The sequence below is a fragment of the Leucoraja erinacea genome, chromosome 20, assembly GCF_028641065.1.
Source record: "Leucoraja erinacea ecotype New England chromosome 20, Leri_hhj_1, whole genome shotgun sequence".
NCBI lineage: Eukaryota > Metazoa > Chordata > Chondrichthyes > Rajiformes > Rajidae > Leucoraja > Leucoraja erinaceus.
The window spans coordinates 13010627-13037259 of NC_073396.1; the positions used below are offsets into that span (position 1 = coordinate 13010627).

Sequence of the window (26633 nt, forward strand, 5' to 3'; positions counted from 1 at the left end):
AAACCTAATTTGATGAACAGATTTGATCCACTTTGCGCGGATGATTATCTTAAATTAAAACAGTGACTTAGACTCAAAATTACATTCATTATAATGCCTTTTGGAATGACCTGGTTGAGAAAGATACCGCTGTTATGAAATCTTATTTTTAACAGAACTATTACTTAGTTCTATCTTTATACCAGTAGTTCTGCTTTCATGCAACAGTTGCATTTATTTGGTCAATTGTGTCAATGGGGGAAAGGGGGTTAGGGATGAAGAAGTTTTAGACTCAAATAACAAAGTTAATTTTCCCATAGGGTTTTCAAAAATAAAGTTCTTTTCAATAGCAATGTTTGTTTTCATAACTGAAAGGTAAAAAACACTAAAGGCTGTTCGTTGAATTATTTAATAGGATATATTTGCGTAATTGTCAATGGATGCGATTGTTTGTCAAAGTCAATGGCCCTACGCAGTTAAAGTGGCAGCTGTGTTCTTCAGATGCAATGGTGTTGATTACTATGAGGGGGATACATAGAAACAGTTTTTTTCATCTCCTAAACTATTTAAATCTCAGACAGCTTTTTTTCCATTTGTCAATTTCCAAAGTAACTTTTAACTGGTTTGCTTGATGAAAATTGCGTTATAACCAATTCAGCTCGTGTAATGCAAATTGTGTTCCCTAATTCATCGGTTGTGTTATATCCAATTCATGTTATGGAAGCACATGTTATAGCAGAACTAGATAGACACAAAATGCTGGAGAAACTCAGCGGGATGGGCAGTATCTCTGGAGAGAAGAAATGGGTGACGTTTCGGGTCGACACCCTTCTCAGACTGAGAGTCGGGGGCGAGTGAGACATAGAGATATGGAAGGGTAAGGTGTGAAAACGGGAGTTCAAAGGGGACGAAGTTCAAGAAAAATTTGGTCCCTGTCTGAAGAAGGGTATCGACCTGAAACATCATCTATTCCCTCTGTCAAGAGATGCCACCTGTCCCGCTGAGCCACTCCAACACCCTGTGTCCATCTTCGGTTCAAACCAGCATCTGCAGTTCCTTCCTACACACAGTTGAACATTCTCCCTGTGACCATTTAAGCTTCCTCCCACATCCCAAAGATGTGCGGGTTGACCGGTCATTTTGCCACTGGAACTTGACCCTAAGATCTAGGCGGGTGTCGAAACTCTTCTTCACGGGACTGAATTTTCCTTGAACTTTGTTCCTTTTTATCTCTCCTTTTCACACCTTATCCTTTCATATCTCTATGACTCACTCTTCCCCCAGGCTGAAGAGGGGTCTCAACCCAAAACGTCACCCATTCCTTCTCTCCACAAATGCTGCCTGTCCCGCTGAGTTGCTCCAGCATTTTGTGTCTCCAGCATTAAACCTGCATCTGCAGTTCCTTCCTACATATTATAGCAGAACTATCTGTATTTATAAACAGAAAAGTTTGACCTCTCAATCAATTCAGGATTTGCAAAACATTGGTTGGAAATGCTGTGTCTGTCGGCACTGATTTCCCTGCAGCCAAAATGCTATCATAGCCTGACGATCTGCTCCAGAGAATGGTCCTAATTTAATTCCCTGGACATTCCTGTTTTCCCCCTGTGGCTTTCACTTGCAATTAATGGTTCCACAAAGGTCAGAAATCTTGCAAGTCTGAGGCGTTGGCTTCAATTTTCTCCACAATAAAAAAGGAGATTGTGCCAAAGAAGCAGAAGATGGTGAGGATGAGGAGTTGTAGCGACAGCACCAGGTAGTTGCTGTATCCAAACGCCACTGCAGCAGAAACGGACTGAAAGACAAATCAGGCACAGTTACATCACTTGAGGCCAAACAAAGACAGAGACATACTGAACTCAAAGACACAGTTACCAAAGCCTGGCACAACTGGTGTATTACAGCATCAACATTTAATGTATCATCATCCAAATACACAATCTCTAGCAGGATTTTCTTTTTAAAACCCTCCAACCATAATTTACCCTTTACCCAGGACGAGCTCATGTGAACTGTGAGGAGGATGCTATGAGGATGCAGGGTGACCTGAACAGGTTGGGTGAGTCGGCAGATGCAGTTTAATGTCGATAAATGTGAGGTTATCCACTTTGGTGTCAAGTTAGAAAAAGGGGAAGTACAACAAGATCTGGGTGGCCTTGCACATCAGTCACTGAAACTAAGCATGCAGGTACAGCAGGCAGTGAAGAAAGCTAATGGCATTCATAACAAGATGAGTTGAATATAGGAGCAAAGAGGTCCTTCTGCAGTTGTACAGGGCTCTGGTGAGACCACACCAGGAATATTGTGTGCAGTTTTGGTCTCCAAATTTGAGGAAGGACATTCTTGCTTGCCAGGGATGGCGGGATTGTCATATGTTGAAAGAATGGAACGACTGGGCTTGTTTACACTGGAATTTAGAAGGATGAGAGGGATTCTTATTGAAATATATAAGATTATTAAAGGATTGGACAAGCTAGAGGCAGGAAACATGTTCCCGATGTTGGGAGAGTGCAGAACCAGGGACCACAGTTTAAGGATAAGGGATAGGCCGTTTAGAACAGAGATGAGGAAAAACATTTTCACCCAGAGAGTTATGAGTCTGTGGAATTCTCTGCCTCAGAAGGCAGTGGAAGCCGATTCTTTGGATGCTTTCAAGAGAGAGTTAGATAGAGCTCGCAAAGATAGCGGAGTCAAGGAACATGGGGAGAAGGCAGGAATGGGGTACTAATTGTGGATGATTCCGAATTTTACAAAAAATTTTACGATTTGCTTTGCCCACGTTTACAAAGACTGTATGAGTATATCTATACTCAACAGAAACTTCCAGACACTTTAAATGAATCTATAATAACACTTATTCCTAAAGCTGATAAAGATCCGGAAGACCCAGGATCATACAGAGCAATTGCACTTCTGAATACAGACCAGAAAATATTAACTAAAATACTAGCGCATAGATTAAGTACAGTGATGAATAAATTAATACACCCTGACCAAACAGGCTTTATTCAGAAACGGTACTCATATTATAATCTAAGAAGATTATTTAATATTATATATTCCAAGAGAATTATTAATGAAGATCTAGCAATAATCTCACTTGACGCTGAAAAAGCATTTGATCAGGTCGAATGGCCTTATTTATTTTCGGTGATGGAAAAGATGCAGCTAGGGGAGAAATTTTGTACATGGATAAAACTGTTATATACAAATCCCACGGCTAGAATATTTACTAACCAAAGGTTGTCATCTAAATTTAGTCTATCTAGAGGTTGTAGACAAGGATGCCCGTTATCTCCATTATTATTTGCACTTGCTATTGAGCCACTGGCAGAAAGAGTTAGGGGGCATCCGGAAATACACGGGTATAACAACTAAGGACACAGTGAATAAAATTTCTCTATACGCAGATGACGTATTAATTTACATTACAAAACCAGAAATTAGTATCCCAAACTTATTAAAGCTAATAAACCAATTCGGTGCACTTTCAGGATACAGAATAAATTGGAATAAAAGTGAAATTATGCCAATAAGGGAACATAACAAACAGATAATACAACAATTTCCATTTAAAATAGTAAATGAAAAATTTAAATATCTAGGTATTTATGTAACTAAGATATATACATCATTATTTAAAGCAAATTTCCCCCCATTACTGAATAAACTACATAAGAATATCCAATACTGGAAAACACTACCTATTTCAATGGTTGGCAAAATTAATGCCATAAAAATGATTTTTTTACCGCAAATATTATACCTTTTTCAGACGATTCCGATATACCTGGCAAAAAAACTTTTTTTTTTAATTGGACTCTATTGTTAATGATTTTATCTGGGATTATAAGAATCACAGGATAAACAAAAGACACCTCTGTAAATCAAAAAGTAATGGAGGCTTGGTTTTACCTAACTTTTTGTTTTATTTCTGGGCAGTTAATATTAAAAATATGAATTTCTGGTTGGAAGAAATAGACCAGCAACCAGACTGGTTAAAAATGGAAAAGGAAGATTGTCTACCTTTTGATATTGGTTCGATATTATTTGCTACGTCTAAATTAAACAAAAAAATTTATAGGGAAAACCCTATAATATTTAGCGCTATACAAATTTGGAAACAATTAAAAAAGACATTAAAATTAGATAACTTATCACTTTTTCTTCCAATTGTGAATAATCCTTTGTTTAAGCCTTCATGGTTAGACGGGGGTTTTACACAATGGAAGAATTATGGAATTAAAAATATGGGACAACTTTACAAGGAAGGCACCTTTCTGACATTTCAGGAGTTGCAACAGACTTATGGACTTCGAGGAAATGATTATTTCAGATATCTTCAACTTAGAGATTATGTAAAATCGAATTCTCAAAATTTTCGAATTAGAAACTCAGAAATTCTTGATGAATGTTGGAACAAACATCCTAATACAGAAAAATTAATATCTTATATATATAATATCTTATTAGACAGTGACATTCCTTCGACGGACTTACACAGACAAACATGGGAAAAAGAATTAAATCAAGTAATAACGAAAGACACTTGGGAAGAAAGTTTACAACACATACATCAGTGTTCACTAAACGCCAGACATTCTCTAATACAATTTAAAGTAATACATAGGTTACATTATTCAAAAACAAAACTACATAAAATTTTTCAACATATCTCACCTATATGTGATAAATGTCAACATTTAGAAGCTACATTATCGCATATGTTTGCAAACTGTACAAAAATTAAAAAATTCTGGGTAAATATTTTTAGTATAATATCCAAAGTAACCAACACACAATTGGAACCAGATCCAAAATTAATAATACTCGGAATATTAGAATTAAATCAAACATTTAGAATAACACAAAGAAACTTTATTGATTATAGTTTAATAACAGGAAAAAAATTAATTCTAAAATTTTGGAAAGGCCCTACGGCCCCCACAATCAAAATGTGGATTATAGAAATGACGGAGACCTTAAACGTGGAAAGAATCAGATTTTCCCTGTTGGACAAACAGGAATTATTCGTTGGAACATGGTCTCCTTTTATTGATTACTTAAAGGGTCAGAATAGTTCAGCACAGGAACCTGACTAGCACTCGGGCTAAAGATTGGATGAAATGCTACACTCTGAAATGTACGAACATATCTCGAACGATGTTTTTTATTTTAATAAATTTTTCCATTCTTCCTTAACTATCTCTTTCCCCCTTTTTTTTTTTTTTTTTTTTGTTTTTGTTTTTCTTTCCTTTCTTTTCTTCCTTTACTTCATCTATCTCTTTAGTTCTATCTAGTTTAAAAAAATGAAGAAAAAGGCAAAAAGTATTGGAGACAATGTAATAATAACTGACAATATTATCAATTTAAAAAATGTAAGACAGTAATGATGTAATAGGTTATGTACCTATCTCCAATAAAAAATATTTTCAAAAAAAAAAAAAAAATAATAATAATTGTGGATGATCACAGTGAATGGTGGTGCTGGTTCGAAGGGCCGAATGGCCTACTCCTGCACCTATTGTCTAATGGTCTGCATATTGTGGCAGGTTGATAATTCAGCATCATTCAACAAGGCGAATAAACGCAGTAACCACAGACCCGCCGGGATTGCATCTACGCTCTCTGTACCTGTATGAACTTGAAGCTGCCGAAGGCTGGACCGCTCTCCTCGGGGTACAAGATGCCGATGATGCTGTACAGCTGAGTATTGAAGCAACTGTCACCCAGGCCTAGCAGGAAGCTGCACACTAACGCTACCACAGGGCTGTGAAAACAACAACAATTACCACCTGTTTCTGAAAGCATTAATTCTATCCCCTCTCCACATACGCCGCCTGACCTGCTGTGTGTTTCCAACGTTTTCTACTTTTATAAACCTTGTCGCCACCTGGTCACTGCCACAAACTGTCTCCTTGTTTGTGATGGTCATTCTGTGCTGTGGCCGTGACTCACTCTGCTGTTTGCATCAAATGGTCCCGTGATCTCAGTCACTTCACAGTGAGTTGTCCTCTCAGCTAACAAGCTACTGTACATACCCAGACTGTGTAATGACCACAGATTTCCTTTTCTGAGGTACGTTGATGGAGGAATTGACATTTTTCAACAGAGGCAATCGTGCAGTGGACATTAGCCAAGTGAGGGAATCTGTTTCCAGGCAGCTACATGCCCCCCCCCCCCCCCCCCTCCCCCCCTCTATTTGTATCCTCACCACTGCTTACCCTGGTCTTTGCACCACTCTATACCCCATTTCCATACTTCCCTGTATGTTAGAAATAAGGCTTTTCAGCCCTTTGAGTGTATATTGGCCCCTTGACCAATCCCATTCCCTGTAATCTATACTCCCAGCCCCAATTGTCTCCAAATATCCCCAGATTCTATCATTAGGGGAAAATTAACCTACCAACCTGCACGTCTTTTGGGATGTGGGAGGAAACCAGAACACCCGGAGGAAACCCGCACGATCGCAGGGTGATCGTGGAAACTCCACACGAACAGCACCGGAGGTCAGGATTGAACCCTAGTCGATAGAGGCAACGAGAGTGTAGTTCCACTATTATCGCTGTTGTTCTGCCTGCAGCACTGCCTCACCGAACCTCCATTGTTCTCTGCTGATCACTGAGTTCCACAGGACTAGTTCTACTCCTGGTCCTACACAGCATCGGGTAGTGTGGAACTTGGGCCACTGTTGTCCAGTGGCATGGTCAAATGTTGGGCGGGGTGTACAGAGTTGGGCAGAGGTGCTAAATGATCCAAACTTGGGAGGCTGGTTAAGATTATAAAGAAGACTCACCTGGGAGACAGGTACGGCTTGTAGTGACTGCTGTCGGCACTTGCAATGGGAGCATCGCCTGGGATCATGAGGAAGATCAGGTAGAATCCCAGGAGGTGAGCGATGACTCCCAGTAAGATGGCAGAGGTGCGTCGGAACTGGTTATTGAAAAACAGCAACCCGAACATCCCACCCCCTGCAAATAAGAGACGCAGGTAGTCACCACTCCACACTGTCTCATGTCCCAGGTTGTGCCCCTTGGACATCCATTGCCCGAGGCTCCACGCACAGCACCATGAGTGTGCCAGTGCATTGGCCTTCCCATTGCACCTCCTGAGTGGATAACTAATCACACCTCTACGCTCGTCCTGCACCAAACCAGTCGGTCAAAAACCAGCAGGACATCAACCAAGTCCTTAACCCCCAAAAGAACATTGTCCCTTCCAGCTGGTGGTGGTGGTGGGGCAAGAGAGAAGGTTTCTGGAAATGTGATGTGAACATCTTTACTGTGGTAGAACACAGGACAGTACGGCATAGAAACAGGCCCTTCGGCCCAACATGACTGTGCTGACCATGATGCCAAATTAAACTAATCCCTTCTACCTGCTGCATGTGATCCATATCCTTATGCTTGTCTAAAACCCTCTTAACCACCACCATTGTATCTGCTTCCACCCCCAACAGCATGTTCCAGGCATCTCCTTTAAACTTTTCCCCTTTCACTTTAATGCTATGTCTTAAAAGTATTTGACATTTCTAGTCAGCGAGAAAGGTTCTGACAGCCTCTCATCATTTTGTAAACTTCTTTCACTGCAATATGCAGTGGCATGAATTTAGTTGGTTGAGTGTCTGAAAATGAGAGGCTGAACAGTGGACCACTGTTGATCATTCTCTGCCCAGTAAATCATACTCCATTCTGTGGAAGTTGGAGACATTGGCTCTCATGTCTATTACTTTGGAACAGGAGAGACCATTCAGGCACCTTAAGAATGTTATACAGGGATAGAAGGAGGTCATTCAGCCCCTCCAGAACAGCAAGGGGACATCGCTATTTGTAGATTAGGAATAATTTGCCTTTATCCGTTGGGGGAGAGTGCCAAGGTTCTTCTAATCCTTGTGTTTTCTGAGAGTGGCCAGTTCTAATCAACATCTGACAAGACTCTCCAGATTCTGGTCTTTGCCTTTCCCTCGACCCCTTTCTCTGACATCCACCCCACAACCACCCAGAGTAGAGCGTTTGGCATGGAATGTGCATCAGGAAGGTTTTTGTCAGCAGTTGGCGCTGTTTTACATTGCATGCTGCAGACATTTCCACACTCACCAAGAATCTCTCCAATGCCAATAAATACCCCTGAAAGTCCAATGAGGCCCTTGGCCACCATCTTGAACTCTCTGGTGGCTCCAATACACGTCCCATACACCCCGCTGTAGAAGGTCAGCATCAGCCCTGGAACAATAACAGCCACCAAACAAGAGTTAAACATTGTCAATCCCAAGAAAAAGTCTTCCAAAGCACGTCCTGCACAGGATAGATACAGAGTAAAGTTGCCTCCACTCTATTCCATCAAAAACATCTCCAGAACGATGATGGCTTCCATCTCGGTGATTTAAAGAAAGCAGGTGAGAACTTTCCGGAGTTTAAACTTTAGAGATATAGCGCGGAAACAGGCCCTTCGGTCCACCATGTGTGTGGCAAACAGTGATGACCCTGTACACTAGCACTATCCTACACACTAGGGCCGATTTACAATTTTACAGAAGCCAATTAACCTACAAACCTGCACGTCTTTGGAGTGTGGGAAGAAACTGGAGCACCTGGAGGAAACCCACGTGGTCACAGGGAAAACATACAAACTCTGAACAGACAGCACCCATAGTCAGGATTGAACACAGGTCTCAGTTGATCAGAGGGCCCAGCTTGGAACTGTAAAAGGGAGGCCATGCCTTAGGGATTGTTTAAATTTCAGGATGAATTTGAAAAAAAATGAGGCAATGTTTTAGACGAGGCAGAAAAATAGCATAGAAAAATGTTAAAGTTTATTGACTCTTTCTATATGGGTGGGGATGTAACTACTTAAACTTTATTATAGTTACAAAAAATATGATGTCATTAAATCACCTTGGTGAAGTGTTTAACTTTTGCAACTATCACCTTTTTCCAATATATAGTTCAAGTCATGTCAAGGTAGGTTGAGCTTATTGTCATTTGCACGTTTAGGGATGTTCAGGTACAATTAAAAATCTTGCTTGTAACAGCGTCATAGGCACATAGTCTCAGACAACACACAAAAACATAAATTATACATAAATCTAGAAGAGAGTGAAAAGGAAAAAGACTGCGAAAAACATCATTACTGCAAAACATAATGAGAGTACAAGTCCATGGTAATACAAAAGGTGGTCCATAGTGTTTTGTTCAAGAACCTGATGGTTCAAGTTAAGTTTATTGTCATATATGCAGAAGATAGACACAAAATGCTGGAGTAACTCAGCAGGTCACGCAGTATCTCTGGAGAAAAGGAATAGGTGAGGTTTCAGGTCGAGACCCTTCAGCAAACTGGTCATATGCACCAAGCTTCATTGTTCCAATGGTTGGTTTGGTTCAATGCTGCAAAACCAGCCAGTCTGGGGCATCGGAATGGGTGGGCAGATGGCAAATATTGGGGCAGTGGAGAAGGAGGTCAGAGACCCCTGAAGCTGGGGTGGGTCAGATAATCCATTCCATTGCAGGATGTGCACTCTGGCAGTGGCTATAACAGGTACAGGAGTTTGAGGCTCTTTCCTATTGATTGAGTTAATTTCCATTGTTCTGCATGGACTCGTGGACATGAGTCCAATTCTCATCTACTTGCTCCAAAGCCCTGGAGCTCAGCTACAGTACTGACCTCTGCAGCTGGGATTCTAAACCCACACAGTCACAGGGAGAACGTGCAAACTCCAAACAGACAGCACCTGTAGTCAGGATTGAACCCAAGTCGAGGAGCTGAGTGGGAGCAGCTTTACTAGTTGCACGGCTGTGCTGACCCATGTGCACACATTCAAATGTTTGTCACACATGAACACACTCACCGCTGTACACTATTGTCACACTCAGCAGCATCATGTTCTTTGTGCGAATTAGCCTCAACATCGATCCTGAAAAAAAATGAGTTGGACATAGTAAGAAAAGTTTCTTGCCTCATCCTTGGCTATCTATACATTGTGAGTACAGAAGGGGGTTTACAGTTCACAATCCTTTCTAGGTCCCTTTAGCCTGCCTCAGCATCTCTCACGTTAAAATATAGACCAAAACAGCACAGGAACAGGCCCTTCAGCCCACAATTTCTGTGTTGAACATGATGCGAAGACCAACTTTAGACTTTACTTTAGACTTTAGAAATACAGCACAAAAGCATGCCCTTTGGCACACTGAGTCTGTGCCGCCCAACCATCACCATGTACACTAGCACTATCCTACACACTAGGGACAATTACATTTTTTTATTACTGAAGCCTATTAACCTACAAACCTGTACGTCTTTGAGGTGTGAGAGGAAACCAGAGCACCCGGAGAAAACCCATGCAGTCACAGGGAGAATGTACAAACTCCATACAGACAGCACCCGTAGTCAATATTGAACCCAGGCTCTGGCGCTATAAGACAGCATCACCACTGCTCCGCCACTGTGCAGCCCTCTATTCTGTCTGCACAAAATACATATCTCTCCATTCCCTGTACATCCATGTGCCGATCCATAAATCTTTCAAATGCCACTGTCATATTTGCCTCCACCACCACCCCCGGCAGTGTGTTCCAGGCACTTACCATCCTCTGTGTAAAAATAATTTGTTCCGCACATATTTAAACTTTTCCCTTCTCACCTTAAAGCTGTGCGTTCTAGTATTTGATATTTCCATCCTGGGATAAAGGTTCTGACTCTGAAGCACCCTATCTATGCTTCAATTCCATCCCTTTACTGGGTATCCACCCTTTCCAGAATTGTCCACGTTCCTGCAACGCATTCCTCACTTGCCCATGGGAACAACAGGCAGCAACACCCCAGATACTGGTGTCTGAAATGAACAACTAGACTTAGCATGGATTTATAAAAAGGTGAAAATGTTTGATTCATGTCTTGGATTACTCTGCAGATGTGATCAGTAAATGTGAAGTATTTGGATTTTCAGAAGGCTGTCAACAAACTGCACCACCCCCGCTCATTCATATATTATTATAATTTTATGCCATGCCAAGGAGCCCAATGTCAGGGTTAACATGTTGGATGAATACACAGTTTATAAGGGCAAAACATCTGAAGGATCTACTGGTCTGCACAAAGCTACACACTGCCCCAAAATGTGGGAAAAGGTAATGAGGGGTTTGTACACTTAAAAAATAGTTTTTAAAAAAACATAGGAGAAACAGGGCCACAGGAAAGAGATCCCAGATAGAACACAGGATAACTTGTGAACAACATAATGTAATCTATGCAAGTAAATGTAAATAGTGCCACATCCTATCCATTGGGAAATAGGCAACAGCATCAGAGTTAGACTGACAGGGCACCTCAGCAATATAACAGGGGGAAACCAGTCTGTAGCTAATGGTAGACACTTCCAGCAGCACTGGATCTAGTCTCTGGAGATCCAGGGCCTGGCAACAAATGTGAATTTGTCACCACTTCAGAGGAAGAAGGCAGAGAAGAAACGGACTGAGGTATTACTGACTCAGTCTCCAAACAAACTAATCACAGTATAGATTTAAACCAAGTGTAGATTGAAATTGACTCCATAAAATGACCGTCGGGGGAATGGAAGGGCAAGTGGGCTTGGAGAAAGCACTTCACCTCCCCCTCCCACCCACCCTGACCTTTACGTCCTGGGCTTCCTCCATTACCAGAGTGAGGCCCAGCGCAAATTGGAGGAACAGCACCTCATATTTCACTTGGGTAGTTTACACCCCCAGCGGTATGAACATTGACTGCTCTAATTGTAGAAACCCTTGCTTTCTCTCTCTTTCCCCTCCCCCTTCCCAGTTCTCCCACCAGTCTACTGTCTCTGCCTACTTCCTTTCCCCCCCCCCCCCCCCCCCCCCCCCCCCCCCCGTCCCGACATCAGTCTGATGAAGGGTCTCGACCCGAAATGTCGCCAATTCCTTCTCTCCATAGATGCTGAGTTCCTCCAGCATTTTTTGTCTATCTTTGGAGAAGGTAATGTTTCCACAGGGTAGGTCAAAGTGGCAATGCCTGGTGAAAATGAATCTCCAGCTGTAAGAACAAAGGGATTCTTATCCCAATGCATATAAAATGACAACCAGGATGAGTTCAATTTTTAAAATTCTCAGTGTGATTTCAAAACACAATTTCTTGATTACAGCTCCAACAGCAACAGAATCACTAAACTCACAAATTCTCATATATGACTATTCTTAATCCCTCACCACTAATTACTGCACCTCCTTGGCCACATCCCACTACCCTTAAACCCATACCCATTCATCGCATCTTCCAATCAGCAAACTCTCCTACCCCACCAATCACCACACCTCCAAATCCAACCACTTTCCCCCTTAATCATTGAACGACGCCAAAACAAATTACCATCCCTCCACACCCCTGCCTCCCTCGTGAGAAGCAAGAAATCCTTTGCCCCCCTCATGAGATGCAACCAAACACACTGGCCTCAGCTTCAGCAGCAATGAAGCAACTTACTGAACTCTGTAATAATCTGATCCAGTGTTGAGGCCACTTTTTCTTTAAACCTAGGACAACATCCAGAAAAAACAAGGATATTATAAAACTGTAAATGATCTCTAAGATAAAATAAAAGCACCATAAATGATCTTGAAATGCTGCAAAACATTTTACAGTTTGGAAATGTGCTCTGTATGGTGATTGATATAACATGAGAAAGGCACGGACAGTTGGATCACCCCAGCATCTCCTGTGTTGCAATGTGATGATGACTGGGTTGTCTGCTTAAGCCAGTTGAGTGATATTGATTAATACATTGAGCAAGATTTGGGTTTTGTTTTTGAATTGGTATCACTTGATATTTTATATCATTTGTGAAGACAGATCAGTCCTTAATTAGTTTTATCATTAGTTTTCACCATTCCTGCGTCTCTTCAATACTGCATTGAGAGTCATTGTGAAATTTGGCCTCAAGTATGTGGAGATGGATTTGAACCCACTATCCCTGCCTCATTGGTAATATCGCCCATTACAATTCTTCACGAAAAGAAAAGTGCTGAGGAGCTCAGCAGATCGGGCAGCATATGTGGAAGACAATGTTTCAGGTTTAGACCCTTCTTCAGACTGGGTTCCTCTATCCAATCTCTCCACAGATGCTGCCTGACCCATTGAGTTCCTCCAGCAGTTTGTTTTTATTGCTCAAGATTTCAGCATCTGCAGTTTATTGTATTTCCCTTACTCTTCTTTTTTTCAGTCAGTCCCTCGGGATAGAAGATGACTTATCTTCACTGGTTCTGAGGCGGCTGATGAAACCTATGTAAGACGTGCAGACCATCCCACAGATGGGGCAGGTGGTGGTTGACTAAACAGGCAGGTGGGTAGTTTAAAAGGCAGGTTACTCTTTAAACTACTGACACAGAAGTTCTCAACACCATGTGCAATGTTCCTACTCCACTTTGAGTGGTCATGGACCAAGTATTCTCAAGACTTAGTGGGGATGTTCCATTCCTTCAAGGTATCTTAAGCTCAAATAATTGACTCTACCTGCCTGGCATTCTCCAGGTTATCTCTTTCCATGTACTGAGTGTCTGCTTCAGAAGTATGACCTTGGACATGTGAATAACATGGCTTACTCAACGCAGCCCATGGACTATAACCAGGGACTCAATATCATGGATGTTTGATTATCCTTCTAATGAAAATGCTTGACTGCTGTGGGTAGATCAGGAATCAGAAGCATTTGAAAGGTATATTGCTGTCTAATAGAGAATGTTTTATGCCACACCTAAGGTTTTTGTCTTCAAACACCCTTTTCCGCAGATTTTGCTGATACATTGTGATACAGTGATGAATTTGATCAGCAATGTCTGTTTTCACAGAGATATGGCTCCCACTAATTAGTAGGTGGACTTACTAGGGTTTTGTTGTGTACTCTAATTGTCAGAGGGATTTTGTGTTGTGCAGTAAGAACATGCTAGTAGAGGACCTTTATGCTGTGGATATTGAGTGTAAGAGCCTCAATGCAAGCATTGACAATGGCTTGGAAGCTGATCTAACACTTTGATGGAAAGTTTGTTGGAGATATGATATTGGACCAAGAGGGACTGAGAAAAATCTTGGAGCAATGATGCAATAGTTTGTTGTAGACACGCTAGTTAATATCAGGGCTTGCATGTCGTTTTGCACTTTGAAAGGTCACGGGCCAGAGGTTCCCAAGAGTATTGTCCATTTTCCAGCAAGTTATGAGCATAACCTTAAATCTTTTTCTTTGTCCACCTAGTAATCCTCTCCCATAACATAACTCAGCGTTTTAGATGTCAGATGTCAGCCATGTGAGCAAATTAGCCTGTCCAAAGTAGCCAACTGTGATTGAATAGAAACCTCAGTGATGAGGTTGAGCTGGGAAACAGCTTACCTGGTTCTCTGAAAAATGTGTTACAATATATCGTGTAACATCTAATAAAAAGGGTATTAAAAGTGTCTGATCAGTCTGAAGAACGTCACCCATTCCTTCTCTCCAGAGATGCTGCCTGTCCCACTGAGTTACGCCAGCATTTTGTGTCTATCTTCAATTTAAACCAGCATCTGCAGTTCTTTCCTCCACGTATTAAAAGTATGTTGAGGTATTAATTAAAATAACATCCAATAATTATAAAGTCTGCCAACACAGCACCACCAAAATCTTTAGCATTTCAGTGTTTTACTACCCTATACTGCAATTTCACCTCTTCAGTGCGGTGGGAGATTGCAACCTTCACGTGGTCCACCCTGTTTCGACGAATGCAATCAACCTGACGTGCATAAATGGAAGATCAAACAGAACAAGTTGTCTTACAGCTTTAGGTTGTGCACACCATATGCAAGAAGAAGACCTCTTCAGCATACCCAATATGTTCTCTATACATCCCCCACAAACCCTCTATGCAACCTTGTCCTAACCTGTCTCCTTGACACCAAGCCTTTTATATTTGTTAACATTCCAGTGGTGCATCATGAAATATGTTTGCAATATTAAAAATCCCTTGTAAATGGAAGTTGTAATTTCCTCCACTCTGAAACTTACAACGTCTGAGAAGGAAGCAGAGTGTCGAATATCTGGCGGCTGTTGTCTGCGTGTTTGGTGTCCTTCAGCGTGACTAAAACGGCCGTGCCAGCAAGGGAGATCACAGAGAGCACGATGAACAGGGTCCACCTGTCATTATCTGACAACACAGAACAAAACACTTGCGTTTCTCTAATGCCGTCAGAGCACCATTTATTTCAGAGCATCCTATAACATATTATAGACAATGACATATACCGACATGTGATGGTGAGAAAACAATTTGGGCCTGAATAATATCCCATCGAGCAGCAATTTGATAGTGACCAGACTGTGGAAGCACATTGAGCAATAAATGATAGCCAGGACAATGAAAAGAGATTCATCTTCAAAATGGTACCTCGGGTTCCTTTACACCACTGGTCCTCAACCTGTGGCCGCTGTTCAAAATTAGGCCGCAAAGGATTTAAACTGAGTTATGAGGGGGTGCAAAAAACCTAATTTGAATTTTATTTCATGCTTTAACTATGTTTTCTGTGATTTAATTTGACTTTCATTTCATGCTTTAATTTTGTGATTAACAAGCTGCAAAGCCAAAATAATATGTTTTGCAAACTCGAAATATTTTGACAGAATTATCAATTCATTAAATGTGCTGTCAGATATAAGTCCAAGCATTTGATCAATTTTCAGCCATGGATGAATAAGACTGGGAGTCACTGTTTACAACAGCCGGGAGTATGGAGGGACCTCACGCTGCATATCCCACACCAGGTGGTGGTCAACCTGCATTACATGCTACAGTTTTCGGAGCTAAGTTGAAAGGCAGGACCTATGAATTGCAATGCATGTCCCCAACTTCAGCTTGTGGAGCTTTGCCTGCCAGCAAGTTGTTTCTGCTTTCACCTCACTAAGCTGGCTAGGGCTCTGACTGCATCGTCCAATTGCTCCATGAAATGGACAAGAGGTTCTAAATTGGTAAATGTCATAATAAGCCTGTTTGGAGTGCTCAACAGACCTGGATTACTCTGGACAAATAGACCCAGTTTAACATAGACAGACTTTGAATTCAAAACTGAAATTGTAGTACAGAAGAGGAGGTCATTTGGCCCATCAAGGTATTTGCTGGCTCACAGAACCATCGCGTTCCTCCACTAATTCTCCACAATATTCCCATCTATTCCACCACCCACCTACACAATGAGGCTAATTAGTTCTCAACCTCCAGAAAAATTTGTATGTAGGAGGAGACCACAGCAACAAGAGAAAGCCCATGCCGTCACAGGGAGAGCATGCAAACTCCACATGGACAGCAACTGAGCTCCCTGGAGATGTGAGACAGCAGCTCTATCAGCTGTACCACTGTGCTGCCCAGTGTGGAGCCTGCAATGTAAAATCCACTGAGCTTCTCAGCCCTGCCCCACAAACCCTCCTCATAGGTATAGAACAAAACAGAGTCAGTGTTTACCTGAGATTGTCATCACTTCTCTCCATTGCAGATAAACGTAGAGATTCCCAAACAACATGCTGCAAAAAAAAACGCAAGCACCCAGTCAGACTTCCCACATCAGATGGGTTATCTCGACTTTACTTTGACTTTAGAGATCCAGAGCGAAAACAGGCCCTTTGACCCACTGAGTCTGCGCCAACCGGCAGTCCCCATACACTAACACTATCCTACACCCTAGGGACAATTTAACCACTCACCACTGCTCTATTCTTCCTCTCTCTCACACACTCCACTGCTCCATTGCTCCGTCCCTCAGCATCCCCAACTCCTTGTTCCTTCCCTAACCCTCAACTTCACCCTCTCCCTCTCTCACTTTCTACCTGTGCTCCCTCCCTCAGCACCTGAACATGACCCAATTGGTTTCATTGGTATCAACCCAACTAAACATTACTGATGACTAAGATCAACCTTGCTAGCTCCAGGCTACCATGACCATAGGGCTGTCAGACCCAAAACGTCACCCATTCCTTCTCTCCAGAGATGCTGCCTGTCCCGCTGAGTTATTATAGCATTTTGTGTATGACCTTAGGGCTACCATCTCCAGGCACCGATATGAAAAGAGGAAGAATACTAAGGGTAGACACAAAATGCTGGAGTAAGTCAGCAGGACAGGCAACATCTCTGGAGAGAAGGAATGGGTGACGCTTCGGGTCTGAAGAAGGGTCTTGATCCAAAACGTCATCCATTCCTTCTCTCTAGAGATGCTGCCTGTCCCGCTAAGTTACTCCAGCATTTTGTGTCTATCTTTGGGTGTAAACCACATATGCTGTTCCTTTCTACACAAGAATACCAAGGGATTATCGTTAATGCATGTATCACTCTGCACCAGGAGAGTCTACACTTCCCTTACCTGCACTGCAAGAGAGCCCAGAAAGTCCCAGTGTTCCTGTTGATAGTGGCAGAGTCAGAGTTCATGATGAGGAAAGTCCCCTGGGCTGTCCACAGTACTGAAAGAGAAGGATGAACATGTGCAGAGAAGTGCCCTCAGTTCCTTCCGCAGCCAGCATTGATTATGTGTGAAGTAACGCAACCTGGTTTAAAATGGCTGAGTTAAGAAGCGAACTTCAGAAAGGTGACCAATATTGCCAGTCCTGTTGTCCCAGTTAATGGGAAATATGCGCGTGACAAGGTCAAGTTTAAGCCCGCACCACTAATCAATGGCACAGATACACTTAGCCATAGTCATAGAGCATGAGGAAGAAATGGCCAATTGGCTCATCAGATCTGTGCTGGTTATCACAGGGCACAGTCTGGTATTTAATCTCCACACATTCCCATCAACTTTCCCCAGCTTCTGTAAATCACACATTAGTAATTTAAAATCACCAATTAACCTGTCACACCATACGTCTTAGGAAAAAGGAGAAAATCAGAGCTGTGAGATGTGCAAAGTCCACACAGTCAGCAACAGGGGTTGGGGTTGAACTCTGGAGTTGAAACCATGTTTTTTTGGTTGGAGGGAGGATATTTGGATGGATAGAGGGAGAGAATGATACAAGTTAAATGAGAAAGAGAAGCACTGATACTGAGATTTCCAAATGGAAAGTGTTTGATTCAGCACTCACCAGCGGCTGCAAACCCAATGAGTGTTGAGGCAATGTACAGTGACCAAGTCATCGGCTTGCTGAAGGAAATCACGTAACCACTGGAAATAAATAAACACACGAGCTTCACCACAAGTACTTCTCACCTCAAGTCCATCCCAGAAAATAAAGCAGGGCTTTCAGGCCCCTCCCCTATTACATCCAATCACGCAACCCAGTTACAAGGAGCAGAAGAAAGCCATGCAGTCCTTTGAACTGTTACATGAGAACAGGAGAAGATCACTAGTTTCTTGATACCTTTACTTTATAACAGGTGATAAATGGCAAGTGGTATTTGAACTACCACCCAATGACCATCTCCAACAAGAATGAGTCTAACCTCCTAACCTTGATATTTAATGACACTACCATCAACCATTGTGAATGCATAAATCATTTGTAGATGAATTATAGATGACAGATATAGAAAGAAATGGATGTGGACTTGAAGCCATTAAAGCAGTGCGATTGCAAGATAACCAAAGCTGGGAACTGAATATTCCAGGTACGTAACATTTTTAAGGGAAGGCAGAATAGGAGAAGGGATGGTTAGGAAAGTTATGAAAAATTATCTTTACTCGGAAAATCAGGAATAAGATCATCCTGGGTGGAGAAAAGTAATAAATAGGGCTGTGTAGGAAGAAACTACGGATGCTGGTTTAAATCGAAGATAGACACAAAATGCTGGAGTAACTCATCAGGACAGCAGCATCTTTGGAGAGAAGGAATGCATGATGTTCTGGGTCGAGACCTTCTTCAAATAGGGCTTCCATTTTTCTCTCATCCCTCTCACCCTCCTCCCTTGGGGAAACCACTTTTTTGGTTTTAAATTTCACTGCGACAATGACTAGAAAAAAAATGAAACAATGTGACTGAAGCCCTTCTGTTGCTAAATCCAATTACAAATTAGGCTTGATTCAAACAATGTGATCGTGACCAGCATGAATGATGAAACACATTCATTCTTCAAGAGAAGCAGCATTAAATCTGGACCTCGTCACAATGTCCACATGTGGTGGGGATCCCATGAATGTACTGTATTCCTCTTTTAAATAGTGGAATTTAATTTGTGGGACAACTTTGTTACAAGCTTGAGAATCAGTGCACAGACATATCAAATCAGCTAATGATTTGTTATGTAAGTTTCAGTTTAGTTTATTGTCACGTGTACCGATGTACTGGGAAAAGCTTTTGTTGCATGCAACCAGTCAGCAGAAAGACAATACATAATTACAATCGATCCATTTACAGTGCATCGATTAAGCTGCAATGTGAATTTAATTACACTTGCAAAGACCAAAATAAACTAATACATCTTATTGACTGGTAATTGTATACAACAAAATATACCCCGTATACACTAAATATATCCTATTTAGGGAAAAAACATTAGGAAGAGTACTCCCCAACCCCATAACATTAGCTATGTACCTGGATATATTATTGGTCAATGAATAATGGGAGCTTACAATAAAGGTAATTATAGAGGATTTAAATCTTTATGTTGACAGGATATTTGCAAATATAGTCTTGTGAATGAATTATGGAATGCATTCAAGAGAATTACCTAGAAAACCACTGTAGGCAGAGATCAAGTTATTTTAGATGTGACCTTAAAAGTACTTTGATAGAGTGATCTTAACATGATAGAACTTCATGTTCAGTTTGGAAGTGACAGAGTTAGGTCCACAGCATGTACTTGTATAGACAATTACAAAATAATGAAAAGGGAGTTGGCCAAAATTAACTAGGAAATTAGAAAAATAATATGCAATGCTAGACAGATATTGGCAGATACTTAAAATAAATATTTTACAATGCTGAACACAGATGGTGCTATCAAGGAATGAAGAATCTACACAAGAGAAAATCCATTCATTATTAATAAATATTAAGGATGATAATAGACTGAAAGAAAAAACCTTATAATGTTGCAAAGTTGCCAGTGGATTGGGAGCAATTTAAAAACCAGCAAAGGATTACTACAACTGTTGATACAAATTGGGGAAAAAAGTGAAGCAAACGAGCAAAACAGATTGTAGGAGTTTCTATAAACACATAACAGAACAAAACAGGAATTATAACTTTGTTCCATCAGAAGCAAAGGCAGGAAAAATAATAAGGAAGAATAAAAAGAATGACAAAGATAAATATATTGAATCTATCTTCACAGTATAAGAAAGAAAAAATAATTATCACAAGAGAAAACAAACCAGGTAAACTGCTGATCAGATCAATAACTGATAAATTCCAGAACCTGATAGCACACAACCTATGGTTCTCAAACAAAAGTAAGCATAATTTTTTTTTTAATTCCTTAGATCCCATAATTACAGAGCAGAAACTCAAAAAACATGAATCCATTATTCAAGAAAGGAGAAATAAAGAAAACAGGAAATTGTCTGCCACCTTTTCCTCAACTTTAATCATTGGGAATGCGTATTTAATTCAGTAGTAATTGGTCACTTGAAAAGTAATTCTGTCTTGGGCAGAGCCATAATTTTATGAATGGAGTATTGTGCTTGACAAATTTATCACAGTAAGTAAGCAATACTCTTTGAGTATGTAACTCACAAGTTGGGTGCAGTGCTGTGGGATTTCCAAAAGGCACTCTAAAAAGAGTAACATAAAAGGTTATTCCATAAGGAAAGGGCTCCTAGTATTGAGTAACAAATCAGCAAGGATAGAGTTGGTTGACTGACAAAAAAACAGGAAGTAGAGATGAACAAGCAATTTTCAGATTAGCAAATTTTGACTGGTGGAGTTAAAGAATCAGTACTGGAGCCTCGACTCTTTAAATTATCTTAATTGAACTAGATGAATGGTCTGACTACTCGAAAACCCCTTGATTCAAGTTTCCCCCTTGATTCTAACTTGGGGAGTGTCGGGTAATGTCGGTAGTGAGCTCGTAGGAGCCCATAGGAGTCCGTAGATGTTTCGTAGCGGCTCGTAATGCCAGCCGTAGGAACTCGGGGCATCAGGTAAGTCGGGACGTTTTTTCAAAATGTTGAAAAATGTCCACAAGTTAAAAAAATAGCCCCGAATACATACGAATGGCTATTACCGTAATTCTCCGAGTTCAAATCAAGGGGAAAACTCGGGAGAGTTCATGAGTAACTCGGGAAAGTAGGACAGGGCCTTAAGAGAGAGAGGAAAGCATGAGAAATTTTTGGTTTACAAAGAGATTGAGTGAGAGAAAGATGGCAGATGTAGTAGAAGGTGGGTTGAATTTTTGAATTGTAAGTTATTAAAACATATGGAGACCAGGCAGAAAAGTGCAGTTGAGACAAACAGTGACACCAGCTTTGACCTTACAGAGTGGTGGAGTATTCTTGAGCAACCAGCTAACCTAATCGTTATGTTCTAAACTTTGAGTGTAAAGGTCACAAGAGTATTAATTAAATCAGGGGTAATTAATGTTGGAGTGACCAGAGCAGTAGGAGGTTGGATGAGAAATCTACCACACAACAAAAAGCTTTATTATAGATGACATGCAGGAGACTAAAACCCCAAATCTTACCTGTAAACAACTCCGCTTAATATCATGGACATCTTTGGTCCCACAACTGTCACCACAGATGGTGCAACAAGGTTAGATGCTGAGAACACTCCATAGATAATGGCAAGGCTTGAAAACAATACAAGAAAATATAACATGAAAATATAAATGTAATGTTAGAGCATGTCTTTCAATTCTACTCCTGCCATAACCCAGGCACTAGCAAAGCTATGTTGGATCAACTTGCTCACTGAATCACCTTCCATGCACAATGCACCCTCTCTCCTATCATAAACTTGACCCACACATTAAATCTCCTTTCACAGCCAGTGAACCACACATACATTGAAGCTCCTTCCAAACACCACATATGGTCTTTCCCACTCTTACCACCCGCTTAAACTCTTTCCACTAACATTCTGCAGCCCTCCACACCCCTGACATCTCTCTATTCCCATTATCAGGTATGATATTCCACCTTTTAGCAGGCATGCCATCAGATGTCCAGACTTCAGAGGTCTGGAATTTATTCCTTAAACCTCTCAGCCCATCTCTCCTGCTGTAAGATTCTCTTCAAATCCACCTCTGTTCGAGCAATTGGTGCCCTTTCTATGCTTCAGTCAGTTTGTTGTCTGTTTATGCCCCTGTAAAGTGCTTGGGATATTTTACTGTATTGAAGGTATCATACCACCAGGAATGCCGCACGATTGGCAGTCCCACCAACAGTCTGTCTGTTTTTTCGTCTTTTAAAAAAAAATTTTAGTGTGTGTTAAAAGTTAGTGTAATTGGTCTCCAGTTTGTTTTATGTGGAGGTGGTCGTGGAAAACTTTTTTTTCAGTTTCGCACCTTGCTGGTGATATGATTGTTTTCTGGGTCGCATCTCCATTGATAGATCGTCTACCATCGATAGAGCTGGAGGCCTCCTCAGACTGACTTGAACCCCATGGTGGGGCGTGGACTTAACTTGAAGCCGATCTCTTGCCTGGGATCGCTCCAATCGCTGCCTGCGGACTTACCATCAAGAGCTCGCAGTCTTGGGAGAGGCCGAGTCGAGAAGCTCCAACGACGCAGAGGCTCGACAGGCCCCAACCCAGGGTCCGATCGCGGCGTGGGGGAATCTAACATCCCCCCGTTGCAGGAGCTGATCGCCTCGATGTGGAGGCCCCAAATGCCACCAGCTACGGGAGTCAAGATCGTCCCATCAACAGAGGGCTCGAGGCCCCCGACCACGGGAGAGCATAGAAGGGAAGAGATTTGAGCTTTTTGGGAACTTCTGAACATGGTTCAGAGACATTACCCAGCCAGTAAACTATTTACCCAGAGCTTCGAGGATGCTACAAATCTTTATTCCAGCTTCAGTAAATGAGCCTCACACAACAAAGAAATCCTCTGCTGTGAAATCAGGGTCCAGAGATTCACACCAGTCAGAACAAAATCAGAGTCCCACATAGGAAGAAGATCAAGAAGCATACTTAAATTGATGGCACTCAAATTCAATACAAGCAACTGGCAACAAACATCCAAAAATCTCCTAACCCACCCAGAATTTGGATAGATTGATATGGACTCCAGCCACAATGCACATCCTTGAACCCAGATTCCCAGCTGCAGAAGTCAGTTGCTGAGTTCCAGGGTTTTGGAGCAAGTAGATGAGAATTGGACCATTATCCATGTGTCCATGCAGAACAATGGAAATTAACAATCAATAGGAAAAAGCCACAACCACCTGTACCTGTCATAGCCGCTGCCAGAGAAACTGGTGTTGGTCAAACTCCGTATTACAGTTTGCTACAAAATAAGAACAATGGAAAGGTTACTATTTATTCATTTCCCATGAACATCCAAATATTAAAGGCTAGTCTCTTATGTTGCTTCAAAAGACACAGCAGTTGAGCAGTGCAGAGCAAGATCCCACAAATAGCAATGCAATTAGCTCATGTTTTGGGCATTTTGTATGAGATACGAATACCTAGTGAGGGACTGGAGAAAATTCCTTTTCCAACAAAGGTCATGCAATCTTTGACTTCCATTCCATTTGATAGATAGGGCATTGGTTTAATCTCATATTGGAAAGACAATGCAACATTTATCTGACAAAACAGCATTCATCATTGTAGTAGTCCAATCTAGATTATATATTTAAACCCTGTTGTGGGCCATATTTATAGCCTAACTTGGTACTATATTTTAGAATAACACTTTTTAATTACCCCTGCATCCAGACTGCAACATTCTACAGGAGAATCATTCAGATTCTGTAGTAAGATGTTAACAGATTGAATAATTGTGGGCTTCATAACCTACTTATGTTCCAGAACTATTCCTAAATATTATGCTTTCTTGCCAATGACTAATAGAGTTAATATTTAACAATTTATTCCTAAATCCTTTTAAAGTTCTGGATGATAGTTAAGATTACTTAAACTTTCTATATTCCCTTGAATACAGCCTTAGATTTTACAAACCTTTGCTCAGATCTCTCGTCTCTGGTGTTATTTTGGTACATTTTGGTAAATTTAGACCGGAACTTTCCCAGATAGATGTAGAGATAGATTAAGAAAAAAATAATTTTGACTGGATTTGACTTACTTTCTATTCTCATTATATCTTCAGATATGAGTTAATGGAATGATTTCCATTGGAACAAAAATGGCAGACATCATTTATTTCAGGTTGTTAAGAGTTATTTTTTTGAAAATATAATAAAACAGAATAGTGGGTTAATTAAAATTGATATGGGAAGACAATAGACCGGTGGGATTAGTTTGGGATGGATACACAATTCTCCACGAGGCAATGGGATTAATTATAGATCAATACAGGAGGCATTTAGATGGACATTTAAATATGCAAAGTATAGAAAGATACAGACACAAAGTGTTGCCATTTTTCAGCAGACCAGGCAGCAACTCTGGAGAACATAGATAAGTGACATTTCAGGTAAGGACCATTCTTCAGACCCTGAAGAAGAGTCCGACACCAAACATTGCCTATCCATATTCTCCAGAGATGCTGCCTGACCTGCTGAGTTACTCCAGCACTCTGTGTCTTTTTTTGTTGTTGTAAATAGGGTCTGTAGTTCCTTCTGTTTCTATAGGCGGATACAATCTTAATGCAACCAAATGGGATTAGCATGGATGGGGAAGAAGGTCAACACAGCCATGGTTGGTTGAAGGGGCCATTCTGTGCAGGCTCTAAAATAAAAAGTAAGACAATGGCAGTAGTTTGGGATTTATACAGGAATATTAAAAAATGGGACAATGGAAGTGATTTAGGGTTCATACAGGTCTATAGAGAAAGCAACTGGCAACGTTAATAGTTGACAGACACTAACACACTGGGAATACTTTGGGACTACCTCAACCGTGCCCCTGAGGGACTGCTCAAGAAGTAATAGTGGGTTAAGTTGAGTAGACTTAGTTAGCACAGGAGATTGCTTTGAGTTTGATACCAAGCTAGGAAGAATGGGCTAGTAGAATACTTAAAAAAAATTGATATAGGGCAGGGAAGGAGAAAATACCATCAAGATTAGTTTCAGATCAGTGAAGGATTTTGAGATGTAATTTGGGGTTTCAGGGGTTCTCCCAATACATGGTTGGGAGAACTTTATTATTTTATTTTAATGCTGCAAAAATGTTATGGTTCAGAACAGCGAGTATAACTTGAAGCTGTATAACAGTCATGGGTTACTTGTAGGAGATAAAGTTATTTGAAGAACAGAGTTTCTGTTTGTGCCCAAGTCCTGGAATCACATGCTATGAATTGATGTGTAAATAGCGCCCGGAGCACTTTTTTCTTTTTGTCTCATCTGCTTCAGTCTGTGTTTCCGTTCTCACTCCTCCTCTCCCGCTCCCCCCTCGCCATCCCCTGTCCAGACCCAGAGCCCAGACAGTGAAATCAGCAGACTCTGGAGGGGAATTGCAACCCAAGTTTCTTGCACTTTTATTTCAGTACAATGTAACATCTGCAGATCACCGCAAGCGTTTCATTAGGTCCCTTCAATTTACAGATTACTACTTGAAACAATGTTGTCCTCTTTAATAATTATTTAGTCAAACAGTATTAGTTTCATAATTACAGTAACAACACGTCGTTATAAGATTCTTCAAACTACAACGAATACATTATTTTGATTCAAAGATTGTTGTTTATACTTAATTACTACTTACATTCAAATTTTGATAAAGTGCATTGTTATTTCAGTCGCTCTAAGTATTACTCGTGAATCTACCCCACACCAAGTTGTCTAACCCTAACTCCATAAACCATTTCATAAAGTAAGATTATATTCCAGCATTACTCTAATAGATACCCGATTGCTCCAATCTGAATTCAGTTACTCCAGTTCCACTTTACTAATCAGTGATTATACTCACCTCTATGTTGCCGCAAGTGGTGAAAGCGGTGAAGATGAGCATGAAACCCACACCTAGAAGGTAAATGTTACGCACACGGCAATCACCCATTGAGACGGTGGACTAACTCTCGATTAACTCCCGGTGAACCAACTCCCGCAGCCGCGAGTCGCGGTGAGCTGCCAGTTGAGTCAAACAAGACGGAGCTGCAAAGACCGAGAGGGGTGGAGTGGGTGGGGTGGGGGGTGACTTGTCACTCCGACTTTGATGGGCGGAGCAGTTCAGGCAGAGTAGAGACGGTGGTGTCAATGGGTGGGTGAGGGTCGGGTGCCGGCGATGAATTAGATAGGGTCGCTGTAATCATGGAGGACCGGCTCTAGTGCTAATAGTGTGCAGAGTGGCGATCTGATCATTATTCATCAAAGGGTTCATTTTTAGACCTGGCGCCAAAGACATCTCGTTCTTTGCTGGGCATACATGCAGTACCTCACGAGTATCTCCTTTCGATGAGTGAGACGTTTTGACGTTACTCTCAGGTCGTCTGTATGCCGTTTGGTGAATATTATACATCCTACTTCTCAGCTTTGGGTTGTCCAGAGGTTCTGAAAGTAGCAAAATAAGAATTACTTGGCATGTATTCGTACTCGATCAATGTTAACATATCTACACGTGCTCCATACCAGTATGGACCCAGGAACCCTCAATTCTTAATCTGGAA

At 41.3% G+C, this 26633-nt stretch overlaps 1 protein-coding gene across 1 annotated transcript; it reads right to left on the minus strand.

Annotated features, from left to right (window-relative positions):
- Nucleotides 1-316: 316 nt before the first annotated feature.
- On the minus strand, nucleotides 317-26139 carry LOC129706801 (UNC93-like protein MFSD11). The gene is made up of 13 exons (XM_055651300.1): nucleotides 25937-26139; nucleotides 23293-23348; nucleotides 21582-21689; nucleotides 18044-18123; nucleotides 17329-17425; nucleotides 16437-16495; nucleotides 14990-15128; nucleotides 12445-12494; nucleotides 9824-9889; nucleotides 8076-8201; nucleotides 6776-6950; nucleotides 5614-5749; nucleotides 317-1774 (listed from the first exon to the last, which is right to left on the minus strand). Exons 1-13 carry the CDS (start codon nucleotides 26024-26026, stop codon nucleotides 1622-1624), a joined length of 1335 nt encoding a protein of 444 aa, XP_055507275.1. The 5' UTR covers nucleotides 26027-26139; the 3' UTR covers nucleotides 317-1621.
- Nucleotides 26140-26633: the final 494 nt, after the last annotated feature.

Bases quoted from the DNA above. Each gene is read 5' to 3' on its own strand.
- LOC129706801 (XM_055651300.1), bottom strand. From the start codon at position 26,026: ATGGGTGATTGCCGTGTGCGTAACATTTACCTTCTAGGTGTGGGTTTC. The intron at 16,496-17,328 runs GTAAGGGAAGTG...TTTTTTTTGCAG, and splicing joins TGGGCTCTCTTGCAGTGCAG to CATGTTGTTTGGGAATCTCT. The intron at 1,775-5,613 runs GTACAGAGAGCG...TTTGTCTTTCAG, and splicing joins GCAGCTTCAAGTTCATACAG to TCCGTTTCTGCTGCAGTGGC.